The sequence below is a fragment of the Schistocerca serialis genome, chromosome 4 (assembly GCF_023864345.2).
Source record: "Schistocerca serialis cubense isolate TAMUIC-IGC-003099 chromosome 4, iqSchSeri2.2, whole genome shotgun sequence".
Lineage (NCBI taxonomy): Eukaryota > Metazoa > Arthropoda > Insecta > Orthoptera > Acrididae > Schistocerca > Schistocerca serialis.
Genome location: NC_064641.1, coordinates 420098806 through 420125492, shown reverse-complemented (window position 1 = coordinate 420125492; position 26687 = coordinate 420098806). Strand labels below are relative to the sequence as shown.

The 26687-nt window shown below is 41.0% G+C and overlaps 1 protein-coding gene across 1 annotated transcript in view; it reads left to right on the top strand.

The window, feature by feature from the left end:
* LOC126475002 (supervillin) overlaps positions 1-26687 on the top strand; it is a 579202-nt gene that overhangs the window by 402730 nt on the left and 149785 nt on the right. The window contains exons 11-12 of the mRNA XM_050102541.1: positions 2178-2387; positions 6771-6876. Of these exons, the coding sequence (XP_049958498.1) occupies positions 2178-2387; positions 6771-6876 (316 nt within the window). The remainder of the gene's footprint in view (positions 1-2177; positions 2388-6770; positions 6877-26687) is intronic.

Genomic DNA, 26687 nt, shown 5'->3' with positions numbered 1-26687 from the left:
GGCTGTCTTTCTCTCCTGCTATTCTGCAACCGTTGTTGAAGTGCAGCCATGTCTAAAAAGATGACTTACGTTACGTGTGAGAACATGCGATGAATTTCTTATATCGCGGAGCGTTTGATTCTCATTCAAAAACTTAGCACTTTGAGGACAGTCACGTACAAAAAATTTGAGCGCAGAAGACCAGCCATTTATGCCATTGCTTGAAACTTTACTGGCAAATTTGTGTTTGATATATCTTAAGCTAAACGTTAACACACGCTAAGAAAATGACAATATTTTCTTGCATCTGTACCGTATGTACATTAATTTAAACCGTTAACTGTTCCTATTCGTGTTTCGCACTAATTAACAATAAAGTTGCTATTGGCTGACTACATCATGTGTCTATCCTACGCTCTGAATATCTGTCAGTCATTGCCTGGCGAGATCAAGTGACGTGAGCTAGGAATAACTGGCAAAAGTGCATTGCTATCTCGATCTCAGTGCTTGGGAAGGTACCATGCTGTATTTGGTGCAATTCGTATTGATACTTCTGTAATACGAAAACTTGCAGTGTACCTGTTGCTGTGCATCAAAGATCTTTCCCAAACGCGCTGTCTGGGTATCGTTTCCTAGTGTGTCGGGAAGTTCTGTGCCAGTGTATAAAATCTTTGTATTTCAAAGGATTGACAGCTTTTATAGTTCCAAGGAAAAGTAGAAGGTGATTCAAATGAAAGTCTTAAAAGTGCTATAATGTTTTTAATTGTAGCAATGAACATAAAGTTTACATGCCATTTTTCAACGTAGCCTCCCTGAAGTTGAATATACATATTCCACCACTTCAGAAGTGCATAGATACCATGATGAAAGAATTCTTTTGATTGTGTGTGTAGGCAGTCTTACAGCACTGTTTCCACCTCTCCATTGCTTCTGAAATGCCTGCCTTCCACTGCACGTTTGAGTACGCCGAACAAATGAGCATCACTAGGAGCAAGGTCTGGTGAGTTAGGACGATGTACCAGAGTGAGTAAGGAGGATGTACCAAACATTCAATTTCATTTCCTGAATAGTCTCAACTGTCTTATGGGCTGTTTGCAACCAGGTGTTGTCACGCTGTTGCAATACTCTCGAAGTCAGAAGTTCTCGTCATTTACTCCCGCAGTTAACTTTCCAGCATGTCTGAATCAGAACTCCTGGCTATTGTCACTCCCTTAGCCTTGTAATGCTCCAAAATCACTCCATTCACATCTCAGAAGAGAACGAATGGGACTTTTCCAGCAGACGGTCGAGTGCCGGTGATGAGCTGTGGCGTCATTCCTCGATTGTCCTTTTTTTCTGGTGGTGGCTGTGGGTCTAAGTCCCATCACCTGTAACAATTTTTCCCAGAAACGCATCACTTTCGACATGGAAATGATGCAAAAGTTCTTCGTAGCCATCGACACGATGATATTTCAGTTCGGCAGTCGAGTGATGTGGCATCCATCTTGCAGACCCATTACTGAAGCGCTGTACATTGTGAACAACATTTTGCTCTGAACCAGCAATAATCTTCAAACGTATGGCTGCTTTGTAAAGCGTTACGCGTCTCTTCTCCTTTACAAGCTCCTCCACTTACAGAATATTCTCGTCAGCCACTGTCGATGTGCCTGCCCCGGTCGTGGGGGATGCTTCACAGAAGTTACAACGCTTTTAAACTTCCTACACCACTTGATACTTGCTGCAACGACAAACATGTATCAATGCAGTGCGCCGTCATTCTGGGATGAATTCCGATTGATGTGACACCTTCACTACACAAAAAACGCATCACAGATCGTTGCTCAATCGCTGTGCTTGTTGACAGCGGGACAGCCATGTTGTCCTGCGTTGTAGCATCACCCTGCCACCTATCGGCCATTTTCTGAACCTCAAGGAAGACTACTGCCACCTACCAACTTAATCACACAACTTTTCCAAGTTTTATGGTACTTTAAAGGTTCTCATTTGAATCACCCTCGTGTATGCCACTTAACAAGGAAAAAAATGTACTTTCATGCAGGGTATAGTGTATTTTCATCCGAGAAAAAGTGTACGGTATTGTGTAACCAGTACAGTAATGCGATCAGTGTAAGCAGGTGTTGTAAACTGATTTTATCTTTGATGGTGCGTAACTGCAGTAGCCTAAGAACTGCAGTTGACGTTTTGTGGCCGGTGCGCAGGTCGGGCTCGTCCAGCCAGCCGGCCGGGGAGCAGCTGCCGCCCGCGGGCCCGGCGCTGGCCAAGAGCCGCAGCCAGCCGTGCGTCCAGCAGGCGCCGGCCACGCCGCCCGCCCCCACAGCCGCCCCCGCCCCCGCCGGCCTGCAGCGCAGCAGCACGCAGCCCATGGCCGCCGACCTGCACCACTTGTCCGGCGCCTCCATCGCCGACAGGTGCGCCCGTCACTGCTCACACCAGCACTTCGTCGACTGCCAACCCACGCAGATCGTACCGATCATCTTCGTAACCGTACCGAGCTTTTTAAACAAAAATGCGACAAAAGGGGTAGAAAAGAAAGTTTTCGACTGGATTGAGAGCTTCTCGGTAAAGCAGGGTGCTTCATTTTTGCAGGCTGTTGGAGTAATACGGAGAGGGACGCAATCATATGCGTGGGGAGGAGTTACGATGGGAGTCCCACGTGGTTTGAAAAGGTGTGCAGCTGACAACAGGGAAAATTGTACATGAAAATTTTTGGCAAGTTTCTGATTGGTTTTGCACAAGTGGGATACCTTTAAACTTTGGGGGGGATCCATCTCGTCCACTTTTATATTGTCAAAAATATGCCACCTCCTATTAACGTAGTATACCAACAAGATGTAATAAATAGGGCAGAAAAGCATCTAGCTGTGCATGTTGATGAAAATGTAAACAGGTAAAACTGTATAGTGGACCTGCTAAAACATTTGCAGCTGGACCTTCTGTTTCAGATTCATATTTTTGTGGTTGTAATGAATTCTTCACAGTCACTCACAAACAACCACAAACCCGTGACTTGGTGAGGGCTGCTGCCTGTTTATTGTTAATATAACAATACAAACTCAGCATGCCTTACTGCAAAATATCCAGCAGCAAGTGTTACCTCTTTAATGCTTGCGCCCTCCTTAAATGCAGTTCTCATGGTATACAGTCACTGTAAAGTAACTGGCAGAAACTTGAAGATGACCCAAATTTTCCTGCAAAAGTCTACCTACAGAATCTCACGACCAACATTAAATAAAAAAAATAGAGAACTATTCAGTCACCTACGTATTACTTTTATAGGGACCGTGAAGACTAAATTACACTAACTACAGTACTCACAGCGACATTTAACCTGTCATTCTTCCTGTGCTCTATACACATTTACGATGGGAAGGAACCCTAAAATGCCATTCATTGCCACGTATCCTCTGCCATGCTCTTCAGTGGTTTGCAGCGTATATACACTGATGAAAAAAAAATTGTACCACCAAAAAGATTAGTGTAGAATAATGTAATTTCGGGAATGTATTTGTGCAGGTAACATATTTAAGTGATTAACAATGCAAATTTACAAGTTAATGTCAGTGTGAGAAAAGGAATTGCAACTGTCAAATGCTGGTACATTAATAGTCAGTGTAACTTTTGATTGTGTAAATCATGAAATTCTGCTAGACAAGCTCAAGTATTGTGGCTTGAGTGGGACAGTGCACAAATGGTTTAATTCGTACCTAACTGGAAGAGTGCAGAAAGTTGAAATAAGTACTTCTCGTAACATGCAAAGATCAGCACATTCCTCAAACTGGGGAACTATCAAGAATGGGGTTCCACAAGGGTCAGTCTTGGGTCCTTTGTTGTTCTTATTATATATTAATGACTTGCCATTCTATATTCATGAAGAGGCAAAGTTAGTTCTCTTTGCTGATGATACAAGTATAGTAATCACACCTGAGAAACAAGAATTAACTGATGAAATTGTCAATACTGTCTTTCAGAAAATTACTAAGTGGTTCCTTGTAAACGGACTCTCACTGAATTTTGATAAGACACAGTACATACAGTTTCGTACAGTGAATGGTATGACGCCATTAATAAATATAGACCTTAATCAGAAGCATATAGCTAAGGTAGAATATTCCAAATTTTTAGGTATGTCCATTGATGAGAGATTAAATTGGAAGAAACACATTGATGATCTGCTGAAACGTTTGAGTTCAGCTACTTATGCAATAAGGGTCATTGCAAATTTTGGTGATAAACATCTTAGTAAATTAGCTTACTATGCCTATTTTCACTCATTGCTTTCATATGGCATCATATTTTGGGGTAATTCATAACTGAGGAATAAAGTATTTATTGCACAAAAGCGTGTAATCAGAATAATAGCTGGAGTCCACCCAAGATCATCCTGCAGACATTTATTTAAGGATCTAGGGATATTCACAGTAGCTTCTCAGTATATATACTCTCTTATGAAATTTGTTATTAACAACCAAACCCAATTCAAAAGTAATAGCAGTGTGCATAACTACAATACTAGGAGAAAGGACGATCTTCACTATTCAAGATTAAATCTAACTTTGGCACAGAAAGGGGTGAATTATACTGGCACTAAAGTCTTTGGTCACTTACCAAATAGTATCAATTGCTGAATGACAACTCCTTCTACTCCATAGAGGAATTTTTAGATATAAATTAAGAAAAAAAGAAAAAAAAAAACAAAAATATTGAAAAAAATAAAAAAATAAAAATAAAAAATAAAGAAAAACAAAAAAACACAAAAAAATAAAGTTGTTATATTAACTTAAGTATGTTGTTAAATTAACCTAATTATGTCATGTATTGGAAAATTCGACTCGTTCCACATCATTACGAAATATCGTATTCATGATCCATGGAACTAGTATTAATCTAATCTAATCTAATCTAATCTAGTCCACAAGAATATTGAATACGAGCATGGAAATGTGCATGCATTGCATCGTACAGGTGCCAGAAGTCAATTTGTGGGATGGAGTCCCTTGCCTTTTGCACTTGGTCGGTCAATACAGGGACGGTTAATGCCGGTTGTGGATGATGCTGGAGTTGTTGTCCAAAGATGTCCCAGATGTGCCGGTTGGTGACATCTGGCGATCAAACAGGCCGAGGCAACATGTGGACACTGTGTAGAACGTGTTGGGTTACAACAGAAGTATGTTGGTAAGATTTATCCTCTTGGAAAACACCACCTGGAATGCTGTTCATAAATGGCAGCACAACAGGTTGAATCACAAGACTGATGCACAGTTTTTTGGTCAGGGTGCGTGGGATAATCATGAGAGTATTCCTGCTGCCATACAAAATTGCACCCCACGCCGCAACTCCAGGTGTAGGGCCAGTGTGTCTAGCATACAGATGGGATGGTTGCAGTCCGTCAACTGATTTCTTTCTAACACGTGGCTGTCACAGACACAGAGGCAGAAACAGCTTTCATCAGAAAACACAACAGACACCACCCTGCCTTCCAATGAGCTCTCATTCGACACAACTGAAGTCTCGAATGGCAGTGTTCTGAGGTCCGTGGAATGTGCGGTACAGGGCATCTGGCTCATAGGTGTTCTTGAAGTAACCAATTTTTAACAGTTCACTGTGTCACTCTGGGACCAATTGCTGCTGCAGTTACAGTATGAAGTGGCAGGGCCAGATGCTGAACATGATGGTGTTCTCTCTCGGTAGTGCCACATGTCTGTTCAGAGCCCATGACTGCTGCTGTCAGCATTTCTGCAGTGCTGCAGAATGTACAGCCAGCTTTTTCAAACTCATTGAGGTGTTTATGATAACATCTTTGTCATCGTAAGGGCATTCTTGACTAACATCAACTCACTGTATCCAATCTGAAAAGTAGCAATCACTCATAGCCATTACAGCACGTTTTCAATGCAAACCTGTAGAAACTCACCTAACAACTTTCGTTTGTCGCACAACTACTCCTTGGTGTTGTGTCAGTGTATGTAGATCTTTCATGTTGAGTGTCTTAGATGTATTATACGGACTGCTCTTTGTGAAACACCTATCCCATAAACCTTAAATTAAGCCTAAATGAACAGTCACTATAAATTTTAGAGCCCTCTTACTGCTTAAAACAGTTGCTACTGACTAGGGAGCATAGGTAACAGATACTTTGAGTTCAGATTTTATGCTGCAAAAACATATAAAGTGAATGCAATTGATGACATTATCATTATACCGTAATGATATCTTAGATTCTACATCAGTGCAGGTTCAGGGGTTGGAATTAGAGTAATTTGGATTTCAACATTGTGAAATTGGAAGACTGTAGTGACTGACTGGTTGCCACCATGAGGTTATCATCATCTTATAGCACTCTTTGTGAAATGAAATGCCTTCAGCATATATATACAGGTTTCACAGATGAAAGTTCAAGTATTATCCATTATTCTCAGACTGAAAACACACAGGCAGTTTTCTCAAGCATTAGACAGCACTCAGGATGTACCGTTTCCAATTGCAATGTGGCTAGTTCATTCAATCTCAACATTGACCCTGTTGGTGGCAATAATGTTCTTCATAGATCTCATACAAATTTCACAATAGAACCTAATATTTATGAATGAATCACTAAAAGAAGTATCATGTAGGGAAATCCTAATGTGATTTATGTCTGTACTGTCAAGTAAAGATAGCTTATTTCTTTATCTAGTTCTTAATGTATATTATTAAAGAGCTAGTGTGTATTGGTAGCAGTTTTGATGCTTTAAGTGTTATAAAAGTTACCTACAGTGCCAGTGGTCACTACTAAATAAGCGATTTCCTTTTAGGTTAGCTGCACTTCAGAAGAGTGGTGATACCCAATGGAGAAAACGAATTTCCCATTTGAATCCAGAGGATGAGATAACGATAATTGCAACAAAGAACCAGATCAATGTGAGTATACTTTCCTAGACCATTTATGCTGTTTTTCTGTATTTATTTTAGATGACATTATCAAAGAGTGCAATTATTATTGCTGCTTCTATATTATTCAAACGTAGGCAACTGCTCACTGAAAATATTCAAGTTTCACCAAATGTTATTTACCTATGTTTCCACCGGTCTGGTGAAACAGCTGCAGTAATAATGTTAAATGTAGTGTTTACTAATTAGGTATTTTCTGTGTGACTGGAGAGAATTAGTATTAAGTATTATAAATATCTGCAACTAACAATTTTAAACAAGTAATAACTTGAAAACAAAGCACTGTTGTTCCACAATAATATTTATTTAATAGTTCATCATGAACTGGCTTTCAGCTTCTTAGGCCATCATCAGATAACTTAATACTAAATAGATAGTCCACACAACATCAGTTATCTGACAATGGCCTGAGTTCATAATGAACTATTAAATAAATATTATTGTGGAATATTAATACTTTGTTTTCCAGTTCTTAATACAGGATGGGGCAAATAGAAATGGCCTGGGTAAAAAAAGACAGCAGACGAAATGAAATACAGTACTAATCTGACTATAGGAGATGTTGAAAGTGACCACCACTCATCTCTTGGCACTTTTGGGTCCTGGTCAGCAAGTTGCTGAAGGCAGATTGAAACTGAACTGCTGGAATTGCAGCAGTCTCATGTGAAATATTCTTGAAGATTATGAGGGTTGTTGTGATTTTTTATATTTAAAAAGTACATTTTGCACTGTATTACATAATCTATTATAGTGAGTATGTTATAATTGTGAACACTTCCTCACTTTTACAACACTAATTGCAGAACCTATATGACAGACCAGCTGATAAGCTGAGTATAAGGATTCTCAACAGTATAAAGTCCTTGAATTTGATTTGTGCCATGAAGTAGATTGGGCCAATTCTCTACTTCCAATGGGATTTTCATACTTTGGTTGTCAAGGAATATCGCACTTATCTTCTATCCCATAATAATTTATATTGACTGATGTAGACTTGTTTTATGGGGTTGTAGTTACCGTTTTACAAAGATTTGTAAATTTAGTTGGAAATGCCAAGTCCTTCATTACATTCCCAAGGCTTTGACTGTGTATGGAGTCAAAAGCTTTCATAAAATTGATGAACGAGTAATGTATTTTTTTTGTTTACATTTCATACTTTTTCATTTATTGTTTTGTTTACTAATATATTGTCAGTAGTGTATCTGTTTTTGTGAATGTCAATTTGATAAGCCTTGATTAAATTTTCTGCATGTGGTTTTGAGCAGCTTTTATTGCTAAACTGCTTGAAACAGTATTCCATGAAACCATTTTCATTTCATTAATACTGTATTGCAGATATTTAATTTAATTCCATGTGAATGATTCCTTGCAAAGTAAGAAATTCTGTTTTGATGTAGCAGAGTTTTGTTACGTTTTGACATGATCCAGGTAATGTTTTATCATGGTGTCTAAAAAATTGTGGCAAAATCGACACCAAAACTGTGTTTTAAGAAGCTTAAATAATTGTAAAGTTTCGCAAATCAAACTAAAAGTATATGGATGGATCACTACTCAGTAAATAGAGATGAAGAGCTGTAAAAAGGCATTTAGAAAATGACACTAACTTACTAGAATTTTTCCCCAACTGTGTATCAAGTTATTGCTCTTTTCTGTGTTCATATTAAAGGCTTAGCACTACTTCTGTTTGCTGTGTAGCGGTCTTGCCTTATATACACAACTATACTTCATTTGATAGCAGGGGTTATTCTATACTTCCATTAGACACACACACTGTTACTTTCCATTCTGATGATGACGCTGTCAATGTAAATACAGTAGTTCTAGCTTAATTATAAAATGATGATGACGATACTACTACTATTACTACGACTATTACAAATACTATTACAAATAATAATAATAATAATAATAATAATAATAATAACCCACTATCCAACATGCTAAATAATACAAATTATGGATACAATATTACTGGAACATACCCACACAAAATCACACATTTGCTATACATGGATGATCTAAAACTACTAGCAGCAACAAATCAACAACTCAACCAATTACTAAAGATAACAGAAGGATTCAGCAATGATATAAATATGGCTTTTGGAACAGACAAATGTAAGAAAAATAGCATAGTCAAGGGAAAACACACTAAACAGGAAGATTACATATTGGATAACCACAGCGACTGCATAGAAGCGATGGAAAAAACAGATGCCTATAAATACCTAGGATACAGACAAAAAATAGGAATAGATAATATAAATATTAAAGAAGAACTAAAAGAAAAATATAGACAAAGACTAACAAAAATACTGAAAACAGAATTGACAGCAAGAAACAAGACAAAAGCTATAAATACTTATGCCATACCAATATTGACCTACTCATTTGGAGTAGTGAAATGGAGTAACACAGACCTAGAAGCACTCAATACACTTACGCGATCACAATGCCACAAATATAGAATACATCACATACATTCAGCAACAGAAAGATTCACATTAAGCAGAAATGAAGGAGGAAGGGATTTATCAACATAAAAAACCTACATTATGGACAGGTAGACAATTTAAGAAAATTCTTTCTAGAACGAGCAGAAACTAGCAAAATACACAAGGCAATCACTCATATAAATACATCGGCTACACCACTGCAATTTCATAACCACTACTACAACCCTTTAGATCACATAACATCAACAGATACGAAGAAAGTAAATTGGAAAAAGAAAACACTTCATGGCAAGCACCCGTATCATCTAACACAGCCACACATCGATCAAGACGCATCCAACACATGGCTAAGAAAAGGCAATATATACAGTGAGACAGAAGGATTCATGATTGCAATACAGGATCAAACAATAAACACCAGGTATTACAGCAAGCATATTATTAAAGATCCCAATACCACAACGGATAAATGCAGACTTTGTAAACAACAAATAGAAACAGTAGATCACATCACAAGCGGATGTACAATACTAGCAAATACAGAATACCCCAGAAGACATGACATAGTCGCAAAAATAATACATCAACAGCTTGCCTTACAACATAAACTTTTAAAACAACATGTTCCTACATACAAGTATACACCACAAAATGTACTGGAGAATGATGAATACAAATTATACTGGAACAGAACCATTATAACAGATAAAACAACGCCACATAACAAACCTGACAGCATACTCACCAATAAAAAGAAGAAATTAACACAACTAATCGAAATATCCATACCCAATACAACAAATATACAAAAGAAAACAGGAGAAAAAATTGAAAAATACATCTAACTGGCTGAGGAAGTCAAAGACATGTGGCATCAGGATAAAGTTGACATCATACCAATTATACTATCAACTACAGGAGTCATACCACACAATATCCACCAGTACATCAATGCAATACAGCTACATCCAAACATATATATACAACTACAGAAATCCGTAATTATTGATACATGTTCAATTACCCGAAAGTTCCTAAATGCAATATAACACATACCGTACAGTTAAAAGGAAGTGAAGCTTGATCAAGGTCCGCGTCACTCCATTTTTAACCGGACTTAATGTCTGAGAAAGTGAAGGAAATAATAATAATAATATTTAAAAAATGGTTACACATATGATAGTGTATTTCATAAGTTGTACATCTCTTCTGATCAAAGGGAAATGTGGTCTAGCTGCGTTGTTGGACTGAGGGGGAGGAGGGGGCAAGAGAGGATGTGGACAATCCACTGCAAACCTCTGTTTGTAGGCAGGGGGGCTTCCAGATCTCAAGATCCTCAAGATTCGGAAGCTGGTGCCCTCGCCTCCTACCCCCTCCAACCGTCCCTCCACGACCATACCATTTTTAATCAAATTCCAAACAAGGCCAAAATATGTTCTGTAAATAAGGGGCAGTATGGAAATTGAGATCTTATATGCATCCAGTATAAACATAAGTACTTCCTTACCTGTTATCAGGCCATGGCAAATGTCAATGAGTGTGTTCAAAATTTTTACAATTGCATTAAACTTAAAAACTGTAGAAAGATAATGAGTTGCATGCTAGATGCAATTATTCTACATGAAACATTTTATGATGCCTATGCTGTGTCCAGAGGTGGTACTGTAAGTACAGTCTAAAAATATGCACATAAGTACAGTGAAGAACTTACCAGTGATTTATTAATTTTTTAACTAAACTATTACATTCTAAAAATTTCTTTTTCAAAGGTTATATGTAATTACTATATAGTCTATAATATGAAAAACACACCGAGATGAAATAGAATAAAACAGATAGATGGTTTTCACCAATTGTAGACATTAAGATCAAGACAACTGAATTAACTGTAGAAACACATTTTGTAACTTTTTCCTGTTGAACAAACTCAATATAACACTAATCTTTATGCAGTTATAATCATTGCGTTGAAGGGGTGCAACCTGCCTACTCAATGCTGGCTTTGGCACAAAACATAAATAATAGATCCTAACAACAGGGAAATTATGTGATGGTTTCTTTTGTGAAAGGAACAATATATCTACTAACGAACAGCAAGAAGGGCTATTCATTTGAACCTTTATTTTTGTAAAATTATAACATGTAACATGTTAGGAGATTAGATGAAGACAGCAGCTGCTGTGAAACTTCCCTTTAGCTTCCTTGCGAAACTCTTGGAGGAATACCCGTCAGAATACGGAAAACCCAAACAGTTTACTCATGCAGGCACTCTAGAATGCCTCGAGTTTTATGTTAACTTCATTTCATTCTTCATAAAGCCCAATTAGAAATACTCTGTAAGTAATGTAATTTTGCCTTTGATTTCTGTTGTGGTGTCTGATGTAAAATTAAATGGTGATTATAGTAGTATAGAAGGGCCTCAGAAGTAATTACCTACATTTCTAATTAGCATTATCTCAAAATTTTTTAGTACACACTATCAGGATAAGAAATGAAGTTGTATAATACTTTAAACAAACATAGATTCATTCTTTACATTGTTTTACAGCAAATAATACTTTGATGTAATATCAAAATCTGCTTAAAGTTGCAGAATATGATGTTTCATAAACAAATAATGATTTATCAAATATTAAAATAAAAAAAAAGATTTTTATCCACAGAAAAAATTGACTTTGTCAGCTACAATATAAATGCTATACACAACATTCATTTGAAAATGACCATACATGTATTATCATAATTATACCTATCTACTATGAAGCTGCAGGATACAGATAGAGAGAGAGAGAGAGAGAGAGAGAGAGAGAGAGAGAGAGAGAGAGAGAGAAATAGCACTGTTAATGAACATGTAGGCCATGTCTGTCACCGAAATAATATTGCCAGTCATTTTTGTTAGTGAAAAGAGTTCACCAACGTAGCTACCGGAACAGGAAGCTAAGAAAAGTGAAGACTGAAGAGTCCAAATGACTCACTGGATGGCTATCCAAATACCTTTCCACTTGAGAAAATAAGATCTAAAGGAAAGAATAACCAAACTCTTGAATCTGGCTCCAGTGTACAGATAGTTACTGTTTTTGAGACTACAAACACAGGTGGAAAACCTACTGTATGTGAACAATTTTTGGTGTTGCTGAGCAACAGTCACACAATATTTTTTTAAAGGAACACAGTGCCATTTGACTGTTTTATTGTTTATTGGAGTACAACCCAGGATTTAGCCTGTATGCCATTTTTAAGTATTTGATTTTGTGTCTTTAACATATGTTGCTTGACAACAAGTGAGGTGTCCTGCAATATACTTTAAAGACATAAAATCAGATCCTTTAAAATGGATTATAGAACTTCATTTCTGATCCTGACAGTGTATACTAAAAAAAATTTGAGATAATACTAATTAGAAATGTAGGTAATTACTTCTTGGGCTCTTATACACCAATACAATTACCGTTTAAACTTACTTAATACACCACAACAGAAATCAAAGACAAAATTACATTACTTACATATATTTCTAATTGCGCTTTTTGATGAATGAAATGAAGTTAACATAAAACTCTGGTATTCTAGAGTGCCTGCATGTGTAGACCATTTGGGTTTTCCCTATTCTGATGGGTATTCCTCCAAGAGTTTCGCAAGGAAGCTAAAGGGAAGTTTCACAGCAGCTGCTATCTTCATCTGATCTCCTAACAAGTGACATGTTACAATTTTACAAAAATAAGGTTCAAATGAGTAGCCCTTCTTGCTGTTCTTTAATAGATATATTGCTCCTTTCACAAAAGAAACCATTTACACAATTTCCCTGTTGTTAGGATCTATTATTTATGTTTTGCGCCAAAGCCAGCATTGAGTGGGCAGGTTGCACCCCTTAAATGCAGTGATTATAACTACATAAAGATTAGTGTGATGCAGGCCAAAACCTGGGTTGTACTTAAATAAACAATGAAACAATCAAATAGTGGTGTGTTCATTAAAAATCTACTGTATGTGATTTTAATAATGATTTTTATGTAAATGACACTGAAAGAAGAATGAAGGAGATTGTAATGTGAGAAAATGACTGAAAATGAACATATTTTTCATGCGTCTAACTTTGACTCGTCTTCATCCAACAATACTGCACATTGATCAGTTCATACAAACAAAAATAAATTTATTTTATTGCTTCTGTCAGTGGTGGAAACTGAATTCAAAGATATCAAAGTGTGAATCATTGCCTGAATGTCTCTCAAATTTAAAAAAAATGGAAAACACTTTTCGTGGGTTTGAAACTTAATAAAAGCATTAACAAAGAAGATTAAGAGATTGTTAATCATGAGACTGAGATATGGATACACATTTGATATCATCTTTTAAATATTTTTAGCCCAACCAATCCTTGCTTTCCACAGTCATTGTGAACAGGATTAATTGGAAAGCAGAGGAAACGTGTTACTGTTATTCCAGTTGATATGGAAATGTGATCCAGTGTTGAAAGAACATTGTTTCAAACTTGATGAGTTCCTTGGTGGGTCAAAGAGAGTATGTTCCCATTTGTCAAAAGGGGTACAAAATGAATTAATTTTTATTTTGGGTAAACATGTTAAGGAAGAAATTATTGCAGATATAAAAAAGGCTAAATATTATGGAATAATTTTTACAGGACTCCCAATCAAAACAGAACTGACCAAGTTAGTCAAATAATTAGATGCATCCATAAGGAAAACAACATTGTGGAAGTTCAAGAATCCTTCTTAGGCGTTGTTTATATTGGGGAAGACTGTAGAAGGCATGTCACAAGATATTAAAAAGCAGCTGGAAAAATATGAGCTATATATTGCATTGTGCACAGGATAATGTTGTGACAATACCGTATCGGTGTAAAGTGTAATTGGAGACTTAAACAAAAAATTCAAGTAGTCAGTCCAAAAGCTCTCTTCAGCCCCAGTGCTAAACATTCCTTAGATCTTTTGGAGCTCATATATTAGCATAGTTTCCCTATAGTGAGATCTTTTTTGGAACTGTAGAGAGCTTATATTTGTTCTTCCTGTCTTCTATATATACATGTTAATTACCTGTAGGAAAAACAGCGTGGTGGATTGCTTGTCACAATTCATTTAGCCATAAAAGAAAATGTGGAAACAGTTATGAGCACTCAGGAAGATAATGCAAGATCCATTCAAGGCAAACCTTGATACAAGATATGCAGCAAGCTTGTTTCTTCCAGCTATATGTGATTTTGCGTTTTTGACCTACTACTACTTGCAAATAATACTGGAGGAAGTAAATTCACTCCAACAATATCTATAGTCTCCAAAAATGACTTTGAATAAAGGAGTTGCCAAATAAACATTCTGAATGGGATTTTAGGGATGGAACAAACTGTAGTTATAGACAATGCTGCTAGTTTTGGCACTAAAAAATGCAATGATAAGGTCATTAAGATTCACCGACGAGGAGGAAGGAGGTTAAATAAAAAAATGTGGTCTGAACTAACTCATGAATCGGAGTTGTTGACTCAATAATTAGATTGCCAAACAGTGTTTGACTGTATAGACCAATTTATAGAAGAATTATCACAACAATATGTGGCCATGAAGGAAATCGCAAAAATTTTCCACATTGTTGAAACTAAGTTTGTGGTTGAAGCTTTTGAAGATGCACTGGCTGTAGCACGAGAATCTGTTAGAAATTTATAATGAGCCTGATAAGGACAAGGTGTTGGAAGAAGTAGAAAAGTATTGTTGGCATCTGTGTGCAATCAATAAAGAGTGAGGATGTCACTGCTAGTTGGAGAAACCAAGAAGTCCTTAATTTATAATTGAATGGGGCTTCTTGAAATCATTAGCCTTTACATCACTTATATCCAATGTTTTTTGACCATTCCTCTCTCTGACACATCATGTGGGAGAGGTTTTTCTAAACTGAAACTGACAAAAAATTATCTTCATTCTATGATGAATGAAGAATGACTAGCCAATCAGTCCATTTTTCAATTGAGAGAAAAGTTTCAATTGAAGTAGATATCAGTGATGTTATTGAGAATTTCAGTAAAATAAAGTCATGGGAACATGTGCATAATAATATCAGTAATAACTACTGTCTTATACTAAGCAGGGCTGGTGTGAGAACATTTTTCTGCACAAACGATTTTTCATATGGACTCTCTCCTTCCCCCCTTTTCCTGCGTACACCTTCACCAATGCTAGTTTTCACTGCTGATTGTAATACGTACTGTATACAAATCTTGCACTGGAGTGCCCCTGGCTTCCCTCTCATCTTGGCGCCCACAAGCGGTTACTACTAATGTGATGTGTCCTGTATAGAAATAGTTGTGACACGTCTGGTGCCCCTCTTAGCTTGTAACCCAGTCAGTGGCTTGTGGCACTTGTGCCTTGAACTGGCCCTGGTGCTCATGTTACGAAACTAACTAATATGGTAATAGCACAAACTGTGTTTCGAAACATATGAAGAAGGGTACAACACTTAGCACTGAAAGCAAGTATATTATGGACCCAAATATACAGACAGAACAGAGAAGCTGCTGGATGTAGAGTGCTGCTATTTATTGAGACCTTGAATATTCCAGTATATGCTGACATTACAAACTGAAGAAATATTAAAAACCTTCCAGAAATGATAAATACTAAAAACAAATATTTACTGGTGATCGAATTTCAATTGGTGAACCACAAAATGATAGGCAGCAATGGTAACCACTATTCCACACTGTTTGCAGCATAGCTTGCAGTGTTACTGCTCCTCACGGAGAAACATTGGTCCAATAGTTCAGAAATTATCACTGGAGCTGGCTAAAGTGTCCTAGATATAGATTCCTTTGTTATGATGAGCATCGAAGGAGGCCCCTCCTGTCGTGCTTTGTGATCATCGAATGAGCCTTCAGCACCCTTCAGCGAGAAGCTCCCTTCATCTGTCCATGCCTTGAGACTGAAGTAGGACTTCACAAGGAGGAAATGGATGATGTCTGTGCACTTTTGTCTCCATGATGGATGGTTATAATCCTTAACTTCTTCTGCAATGTCCAGCAAGGGACGAAGGATACAATACAGACCATAGTAAAATTTTAGCAATTTTTCTGATGGTCTAATTTTGGCACAGGTGTAAAAATCCCTTTGAAGTCTCTGTAGCTCAATCTCGCTGTCCAGTGCTAGCCATTAAAGAATTCTTGGTCATTGTCCTAGATGTCCAGGGACCATATGCAAGCCAACTGCTTGTTATTCGCCCTGGCAATGAGGTGTTTCACATAGTGATTCTAAGTATTGACCAGTTGAAATAGGAACAATGTATTCATTGTCATTTCAGCTTCACTACTGAAGCCTAGTAGCTATAAACAGGCCTGACCTTATTGAGACTTCAGTATAGAGACAGAGATTAGTGATCATGTTGTCTTAATAAATCACAGTTCAAAATACTAATTTCAGTTCCTTACAGAAGAATCGAAAAACTGGTAGAAGTCAACCTTGGGGAAGATCAGTTTGGATTCCAGTGAAATGTAGAAACATGCGAGGTAATATTGACCTTACAACTTTTCATAGAAGATACGTTAAGCAAAGGCAAGCCTATGTTTATAGCATTTGTAGGCTTAAAGGCAGATTTTGACAATGTTGACTGGAACACACACTTTCAAATTCTAAAAGTGTCAGTGGTAAAATACAGGAAGTGAGAAGCTGTTTACAATTTTTAGAGAAACCAGACGGCAGTTATAAGAGTCAAATTGCTTGAAAAGGAAGCAGTGGTTGAGAAGGGAGTGAGACAGGGTTGTATCCTATCCCCAATGTTATTCAATCTGTATATTGAGCAAACAGTAAAGGAAACAAAAGAAAAATTTGGAGCAGGAATTAAAGTCCAGGGAAAAGAAATAAAAACTTTGAGGTTGCTGATGACATCGTAATTCTGTCAAGAGACAGCAAAGGACTTGGAAGAGCAGTTGAATGAAATGGACAGTGTGCTGAAAGGAGGATAAAAGATCAACAAAAGCGAAACGAAGCTAATGGAATGCAGTTGAATTAAATCAGGTGATGCTGAGGGAATTAGATCAGGAAATGAGACACTTAAAGTAGTAGATGAGTTTTGCTATTTGGGCAGCAAAATAACAGATGGTGATCAAAGTAGAGAGGATATAAAATGTGGACTGGCAATGGAAAGAAAAACGTTTCTGAAGAAGAGACATTTGTTAACACCGAGTATAGATTTAAGTGTCAGAGGGAGAGCAAGAGATGAACACAGTAAGCTGATTCAGAAGGACGTGGGTTGCAGTAGTTACTCAGAGATAAAGTGGCTTGCACAGGATAAAGTGGCATGGAGAGCTGCATCAAATCAGTCTTCGTACTGGAGACGACGACAACAACAACAACAACAACAACAACAACCATGGTTACTAAAGTTAATAAATCCATCAAGATGGTTAGCAAAGTATTTTTCTTGGAAAGAGCAAATAGGCAATTGTTAGTATCCCACTCTAACATTGAATGGACATCATTTAGTTGCAGTATGATGGACAAAGAGGAATTACAGGCAAAGTTTAAACTGATTGTAAGTCATGCTCTGTAGAAGTATCAGGCGAGTAAGTGGAAAATACCCACTGTTGTTTGACAACAAAATATGGAAAATGCTGAGAAAGTAGATGGTGTTGCACTCTGTTCAAAAACAACATGCAAATGGTGACAAACAGAAGTTAGTAAAAATTCATGGATCTGTAACAAGATTGATCCTCAAAGCTACAAGTACTTCTACCATCAATCATTCACACAGGATGATTGTACAAACAAACTGTTGTTTGACTGTTGCACGGACTCCTGTGTGGAAACACAGTAATAGGCACCCCTGGCATAGAGAAGCAACTGAAAGTGTTCAGAACAATTAAGTTGCCAGATCTGGATGGAATCCCATCTGTTTTGCAAACAGTACTCCAAGGCATCGGCCTCTTACTTAGTTTCGATTTATTGTGAATCTCTCATCCAGTACAAAGTCTCAAGCAACTGGAAGAAAGTGCAGGTGACTTCTATAAATTAGAAGGATGAAAGAGTGGACAGCAAAATTACAGAGTAATAAAAATGTTTAGCAGATTGGTTGGAACATAACCAGTGGTACCTGTGTCTGTTCTGTCTTAGTCTTCATAAAATCCAGAAGCTCAGTAACACAGATGTTGGAATATCATGGTATTCATGGTATTACTTCAGGATAGCTGGCCATAGATGAGCCAGATGAAGAGCAACCATTTCCACCCTATTGGATCGTAGTTCGTTTTATGCAATGTTCCATTTATTAAATGGAATTCTCCTTTGGTCAGGTCTTCTTTCTTCAAGATGTCTGTGGTTTCCAGCAGTGCTGGATCTCCCCTCTGTTCAGCAGCAGTGTCATTTAATACAGCAGTGACGGAGATTTCATCCACGCTTCTGTGTTCCAGCAAATGATTAATTAAAAGTCAGTCAGCATCCTTGTGTTTGGGTCTGCTTTCATATACCACTATGACATCATTCTCCTGAAGCCTCGGTGTCCATTTCCTGACACGACAAATTGTCCAGGCTAGTCAGCCAGTATAGAGAACAGCAATTTGTCACAGTGGTGAATAGTTTGCAAAATAAATATGGCCCAACAGCTGCAAGACACACTATTTTGGTTGTAGAGTTGCTCGTCTTGGACATGGAGGGTACCTTTCCATCATCTTTCTGAATTTCTAGTAAAACTGCACCTATCCCGTAACCACTAGTGCTGGTGTTCAGTTCTGTCCTGGCATTGTTACCATAACATAGATAATGTTACATCTAAATCTACATCATACTCTGTAAGCCACCTAATAGTGTGTGGCGGAGGGTACTTTTGGTAACACTGATTCCTCCAATCTTGTTCCACTTACGAATAGTGCATGCGAAGAATGATAGTCAGTAAACCTCTGTGTTAGCTCTAATTTCTCGAATTCTCTCCTCATGGTCAATACACGAGATGTATGTGGAGGGAAGGGAGGGGGGGTGGAAGTAATATGTTGTCCGACTCCTCCTGAAAAATGCTGTACCGAAATTTCAGTGGTAAATATCTCTGTGTTGCACAACACCTCTCTTGTAATGCCTGCCAGTGGAGTTCGTTTAGCATCTCTGTAAAACTCTTTCACCAGTTAAAAGATCCTGTGACAAAATGTGCTGCTCTTCATTGGATCTTCTCTATCTCCTCTATCAGTCCTATCTGATAGGGATACCAGATAGATGAACAATACTCAAGAATCAGGTGAACAAGTGCCTTATACGTCACTTCTTTCATGGATGAATTTCATTTCCTTAGGATTCTTCCAATGAATCTGAGTCTAGTGTGTGCTTTTACCACTATCTGTTTTATATGGTCATTCCACTTAAGGTCACTCTGGATAGTTACTTCTAGATATTTTATGGCAAACGCTGTCTCCAGCTGTTTGTCATCTATAGTGTAGCTCTAGGGTAGTGGATTTCTTTTCTTATGTATGCACAATATGTTACATTTATTTACGTTCAGGGTCAACTGCCAGAGCCTGCACCATTCATCAATTCTCTGCAGATCGTTCTGCAAATTCTTACTATCTTCTGGTGTTGCTACTTTGGTATAGGCAACTGCATCATCTGCAAATAGCCTTAGAGAGCATCAGATACTTTCTACTAGATCATTTATATATACTGTAAACAGCAATGGTCCTATCACATTTCCCTGTGGTACTTCGGATATTGTGTTTACATCTGTTGATTTAGTTCTGTTAAGAATGACATGTTGAGTTCTATCTGCAAGAAAGTCTTGAATCCAATTGCAGGTCTGCTCTGATATTCCGTAAGCTTGTATTTTTTTCATTAAACGAGAATGTGGGACACTGCCAAATGCCTTACTGAAATTAAGGAACATGGCATGAACCTGTGCACCATTGCCCACTGCGCTGTGGATCTCGTGGAGGAACAGAGCGAGCTTAGTTTCGCAGGCGCTCCGTTTGCAGAATCCGTGTTTATTTTTATAGAGGAGATGTTCATTTTCCAAAAAGTCATAATTCTTGAGCATAAAATATGTTCCATAATTCTACAACAGATCGACGTCAGCGATATAGGCCTGTAGTTGTGGGGAATGACCTGCGCTTTTTTCCAGTCGTTAAGTACCTTTTGTTGCTCAAGTGATCTGTGATAAATTACTGCTAGAAGGGAGGCAAGTTCTTTCACGTAATCTTTATAGAATCTTGTAGGTATTTCATCTGGTCCTGAAACCTTTCAGCTACTAAGCGATTGTAGCTGCTTTTCAGTTCTGCAATCGGTTATCTCTATATCTGCCATTTTGATGTTCGTATGAGTGAAAGGAGGCACAGTGTTACAATCTTCCATGGTGAAACAACTTCGGAAGACTGAATTCAGTATTTTGGCCTTATCTCTGTTACCTCCCCTTTTGGTGCCGGTGTGGTCGCTGAGAGAATGAATACATGATTTTGACCCACTTACTGATTTTACATATTACCAAAATCTCTTAGTGTTTTTACTCTGGGCGGTTGACGATGTCTTACTTCAAAAATCATTGAATGCTTCTCTCATTGCTCTCCTTATGCTCATTTTCACTTTGTTCAGGTTTTTTTTTTTTTTTTTTTTTTTTTTTTTTTTTTTTTTTTTTTTTTTTTTTTTTTTTTTTGTCAGCTAGGTTTTTACTTCTCTTGAATCTGAGATGAATTGCTCTTTGCTTACATAGCTCTTTTCTAACACAGCTATTAAATCATGATGGATCTTTCCCATCCCTTAAAACCTTACTCGGAACATGCTTGTCAGGGCATATTCAATGATGCCTTTGAATTTTTTTCCATTTGTTCTCCACATCTTCGTCATCACCGAACATTTGATGCTGACTGCTGAGATATTCTGAAACTTGTATCCTGCCACCCTTGCTGAGCAACTGTTTGCTGCCAGGAGGTCTAAGATGTTACCCTCATGAGTTGGTTCTCTGTCTGTCTGCTCAAGGTAATTTTTGCACATAACATCCAGAACAATGCTACACGATTCCCTGTCTCTGGCACCAGTTTTGATATTATAACACCCAATCTATACCTGGCAATTTGAAGTCACCCCCAATTACACTGGCATGATCAGGAATATTACTTATGATATTTAGCAATTTCTGTCTGAAGTGCTCTACAACTACAGGTCCTCTCCCAAGTGGTCTATAAAAGTATCCGATCACCATTTTTTACCATTCTTTGATACTTAATTTCACACAGATTAATTCACATTTGGAATCCATGATAACCTTACTAGATTTTATCAAATTTTTTACTGCAATAAACATGCCACCACCATTGGTGGCTAACCTATCCTTATGATAAACATTCCAATTTGAACTTAGGATTTCGCTGTCATTGATGTCTGGTTTCAACTAGCTTTCTGTTTCCAGTACTATCTGTGCATTATAACCTTCAGTAAGTGATACTAATTCTGGGATCTTTCCTTGGATGATCCTGCAGTTTATTAAAATCATATCAATCTTTTCTATCTCTGATCTGCGGGGACCAAAATTCTCTTATGTCACTGTGGCAGATTTAACAGGCAAATCATCTTTACCCCCTGCGGGTTCGGGGGTAAGAATAGGCCTGCAGTATTCCTGCCTGTCATAAGAGGCGACTAAAAGGAGTCTCAAACGTTTCGGCCTTAATGTGATGGTCCCCTCTTGGGTTTGACCTCCCTTGTTCCAAATTTCTGTTGTTAGTGCGTGCCATTTGGGGAAGGACGCCTTACGTGGTGTTCTTCTATTGGTCCATCATGCACCACCATCTTGCATGCTACCTATTGTCGTGTGGCGGGATTTACACCCAACGTCTTCTGGGTTGCCTCCTTCTCGTCTTGTGCGCAATCCCCTTCTTAGCGCCCCCAACAACTGTGGACCCTTTCAACACCTAAAATCCAGCACGGTAGCCAGTCCGTTGTGGTGGGGTCGTCATGTACCCTCTTGGTGGTAGCCCCCTGGCCACGCAGGGATCGCACTACAGATGCCAGAGCTGTTTCCTCCCCACGCATGCCAAGGAGTATGTGCCTATCTTGTCTGGGGCAGAGGGACTCCGGGAAACGGGATATCGGCCAGGTACCCGTTGCTTTGGCTGGGTGGCGGCCTTGGGGAGAGCCCTCGTTCGGAGTAGGTGTCATCTGGGCGGATGTGGCGCAATGAAGCGCAATAAATCACACCAAGCTGGTGGTCGCATGGCCACCAGCATCTCTAAGCAAGGCAGGGTTGACTTTGATGCTGTGCAATATGACCCTCAGTCGTTCCCCTCGTTGGCTGCGCCGTGGGAGGGTCACCGATCTAGTGCCAAGCGGGAGCCTTACGTCCCACAATACCTTGTTTGCAGCAGGACTGATGGTGACTCCTTTCTTACGACGAAGCCTCTGTTTTTTGTGGAACACCTGGAGGATAAGTTTGGGGAAGTGGCGGGGTGGTCTAAAATGAGGAATGGGTCCATCCTCCTCAAGACGTCCTCCCCAGCCCAGTCACGAGCGTTGCTCTTGTGTGATAATCTGGGTGACGTCCCTGTTACCGTCACTCCCCACAGTAGCTTAAATATGGTCCAGGGGATTATTTACCATCGTGACCTATTGTTACAATCCGACGACGAGCTGAGAGCCGACTTGGAACGACGTGGTGTACATTTTGTCCGTCGTGTACATAGAGGACCCAAGACTAACAGGGTGGCCACCAGTGCCTTTACCTTGGCCTTCGAGGGTGATGTCTTGCCCGAGAAGGTCAAGGTAATGGTTTACCGTTTTGACGTCAAGCCATACGTCCCTCCCCCGATGCGGTGCTTCCAGTGCTGGAAGTTTGGGCATATGTCCTCCCGCTGCCCATCCGGCACCACATGTCGAGATTGTGGACGCCCCTCTCATCCCTATTCTCCATGTGCGCCTCTGCCTGTGTGTGTCAACTGTGGGGAGCACCACTCTCCATGCTCGCCGGATTGCCCCGTTCTTCATAAGGAGCGGAAGATAATGGAATTTAAGACCCTGGACTGGCTTACTTATCGAGAGGCAAAACTGAAATATGAAAGGTTGTATCCTGCTTCCCTTCGAACATCTTATGCTGCAGCCACGTTATCGTCGCCCTCGCGAGTGGCGGTTGTCACCTCATCTGTGCTGCCTTCAGTGGGCCCTCGGGGCCGTGCATCTCTGTCTGCCCCCCTCGTGTCTGGGGGCAAGCCTTCCTCTGTTGCCTCCTTAGCAGTTGGGGGCAAACCCTCTTCTGTCGCTCCCCCCACGCTTACTTCGGGAGTGACATCTGCTCCAAAACCGGGGGGCTCGATCCCTCCCCCTCCTTCTCCGCCGGCGTTGCCTCTGCCGGTTCCTCTCTCGCGGAAGGGGTCCCTCAGGGCTCTCCCTTCCTCCGTTTCTTCTCCTACCCAGCCGGATGTCAGCCAGTGGCTGAAGGTTCCACCACCTGCTGGTCGTAGGGCTTCTGCGTCGTCGTCAGCTTCCGACGCTCCTTCCGAGAAGCTCTCCCAGCCCTCTAACCCTAAGGACAGACGCGAGAAGAAGGAACGGAACATGTCCAAGAAGAAGGACGTTCCGGCGGTTTTCAGTACCGCCTGCGATAAATAGTTCTGGCTCCAGGGATGAGGTGGAGATCCTCGCCTCTGCCGCGGATCTTGCCCTCACGGAACACTCAGGGGCCTTTCCTATGGCCACAGCTGACTTTCCCCCGGTGGCGGCAGTTGGCTCTGAGGTGCCGTCTGCCTCTTAGTCGCCTTCACGCCCTCCCAGTCCCTTCCTGCTACCGTTCTCCAGTGGAACTGCGGCGGTTATTTCCGCCACCTGCCTGAGCTCCGGATGCTTCTGAGTGTTTCCCCTGTTCTCTGCATTGCTCTGCAGGAAACTTGGTTTCCAGCAATGCGGACCCTCGCCCTTCGCGGTTATTGGGGATACTATAAGAACCGCGCTGCCTGTCAACGAGCGTCAGGTGGGGTTTGCCTCTTTGTTCACCACTCTGTCTGTAGCTCGCCAGTACCCCTTCTGACACATTTAGAGGCAGTCGCTGCCAGGGTTGAGCTCTCGCCGGCTATTACTGTTTGCTCTGTTTACATTCCTCCAGATGGGGAGCTCCCCCGACATGTCTTGGCTGCGCTGCTGGCTCAACTCCTGCCACCATTGCTGCTTCTGGGCGATTTCAATGCCCGCAACCCTCTATGGGGTGGGACTGTCTCTGATGACCGCGGTCGTGCCGTGGAGCATGTGTTGACTCAGCTCGACCTTAGCCTCTTGAACACCGGTGCTCCCACGCATTTCAGTGTGGCCCATGGCTTGTTCTCGGCCATTGATCTCTCTCTTTGCAGTCCCGGACTTGTCCCATCCCTTCACTGGAGAGTACATCCTGACTTGTGTGGTAGTGACCATTTTCCCATTTATTTGTCACTGCCCCAGTGTCATTCTTCTGGGCGCCTGCCCCCCTGGGCTCTCAACAGGGCTGACTGGCCGGCTTTTACTTCCACTGCCACCATTGCGTCTCCCCCACAGGGTGACATTGACGAGGTGGTCCGTGTCTTGACCACGTCAATCATGTCTGCGGCCAAGGCTGCCATCCCCCGCTCTTCTGGTCTCCCTCGGAGGAAGGCTGTACCCTGGTGGTCGCCGGAGATTGCTGAGGCTATTCGCGACCGTAGGCGGGCTCTCCAGCGTCATAGGCGGCACCCGTCTCTGGAGACCCTCATCGCCTTTAAGAGGCTCCGTGCCTTGGCCCGTCGTCTTATTGCACGGCGTAAGCAGGAGTGCTGGGAGAGGTACGTCTCATCCCTGGGCTCCCATGTCTCCCCCTCGCTCGTGTGGTCCCGGATCCGGCGGATTTATGGATACCAGACCCCTATGGGTGTCCCTAGGATCTCCTTGGATGGCGCTGTCTGCATGGACGCTGCCGCCATCGCTGAACATCTTGCCGCGCACATTGCTAAGAGCTCTGTGACTGCAACTTACCCTCCCACCTTTCGCTCTCTAAAGGAGTGCGCTGAGCAGACACCGTTATCATTCCACACACGTCGTTCTGAAAAATACAATGCTCCTTTCAGTGAGAGGGAATTCCTCGCTGCCGTCGCCGATTGCCCTGATACAGCACCAGGACCAGACTGCATCCACGCGCAGATGTTGAAGCATCTCTCCAGGGACTGCCAGAGACACATCCTCACCATCTTTAACTGCATTTGGAGCAAGGGTGTGTTCCCGTCGCAATGGCGAGAGGGTGTTATTGTCCCCATCTTGAAGCCCGGTGCGGACCCACTGGCGGTGGGCAGCTATCGTCCCATTACCCTCACCAACATTTTGTGCAAATTGCTCGAACGTATGGTGGGGCGGCATTTGTGCTGGGTCCTTGAGTCGCATGGTCTCCTCGCTCCATCCCAGGGTGGCTTCCGTTGGTGGCGGTCTGCTGCGGAGAATTTGGTGCAGCTGGAATCTGCTATCCGTACAGCCTTTGCCCGACGTCAGCATCTTGTTGCTGTATTTTTTGATCTGCGGAAGGCGTATGACACCACATGGAGGCATCACATCCTTGCTACGTTGCATGAGTGGGGTCTTCTTATACACAGGAAAATGGAGTCCCGCAGGGCTCGGTGTTGAGTGTCTCCTTATTTCTAGTGGCCATTAATGGTCTGGCTGCAGCCGTGGGGTTGTCGGTGTCTTCTTCTTTGTATGCCGACGACTTCTGCATCTCATTTAGCTCAACGACCACAGGAGTCGCCGAACGCAGGCTGCAAGTAGCCGTTCACAAGGCAGCATCATGGGCTCTGACTCATGGTTTTCAGTTCTTTGCAACCAAGACTCGAGTTATGCACTTCTGCAGGCGTCGGACGGTCCACCCTCGTCCTGAACTTTACCTTGACGGCCACCTTCTTGAAGTGGTGGACACTTGCCGCTTCTTAGGACTCCTCTTTGATGCCCGGCTCACATGGGTTCCTCATATTACTCAGCTGAAGCAAAAGTGCTGGCGGCACCTCAACACCCTCCGCTGCCTAAGCCACAAGTCTTGGGGTCCAGATCGTTGCACGCTGTTGCGATTGTACAGGGCCCTTGTGCAGTCCAGGCTTGATTATGGGAGCCTGGCCTATGGGTCTGCATCACCCTCAGTGTTGACGTTGTTGGACCCCATACACCACTGTGGGGTTCGGCTTGCAACTGGCGCTTTCCGTACGAGCCCCTTGGATAGTCTACTGGTGGAGGCCGGGGTTCCCCCGCTGCGGATTCGCCGCCATCGACTGCTCGGCGACTATGCTGTCCACGTGCATTGCTCGCCGGGCCATCCCAATCATCACCTGCTTTTCCCTGCCATGGTTCCCCATCTGCCCGAATGGTAACCTCGGTCTGGGCTTTCCATAGC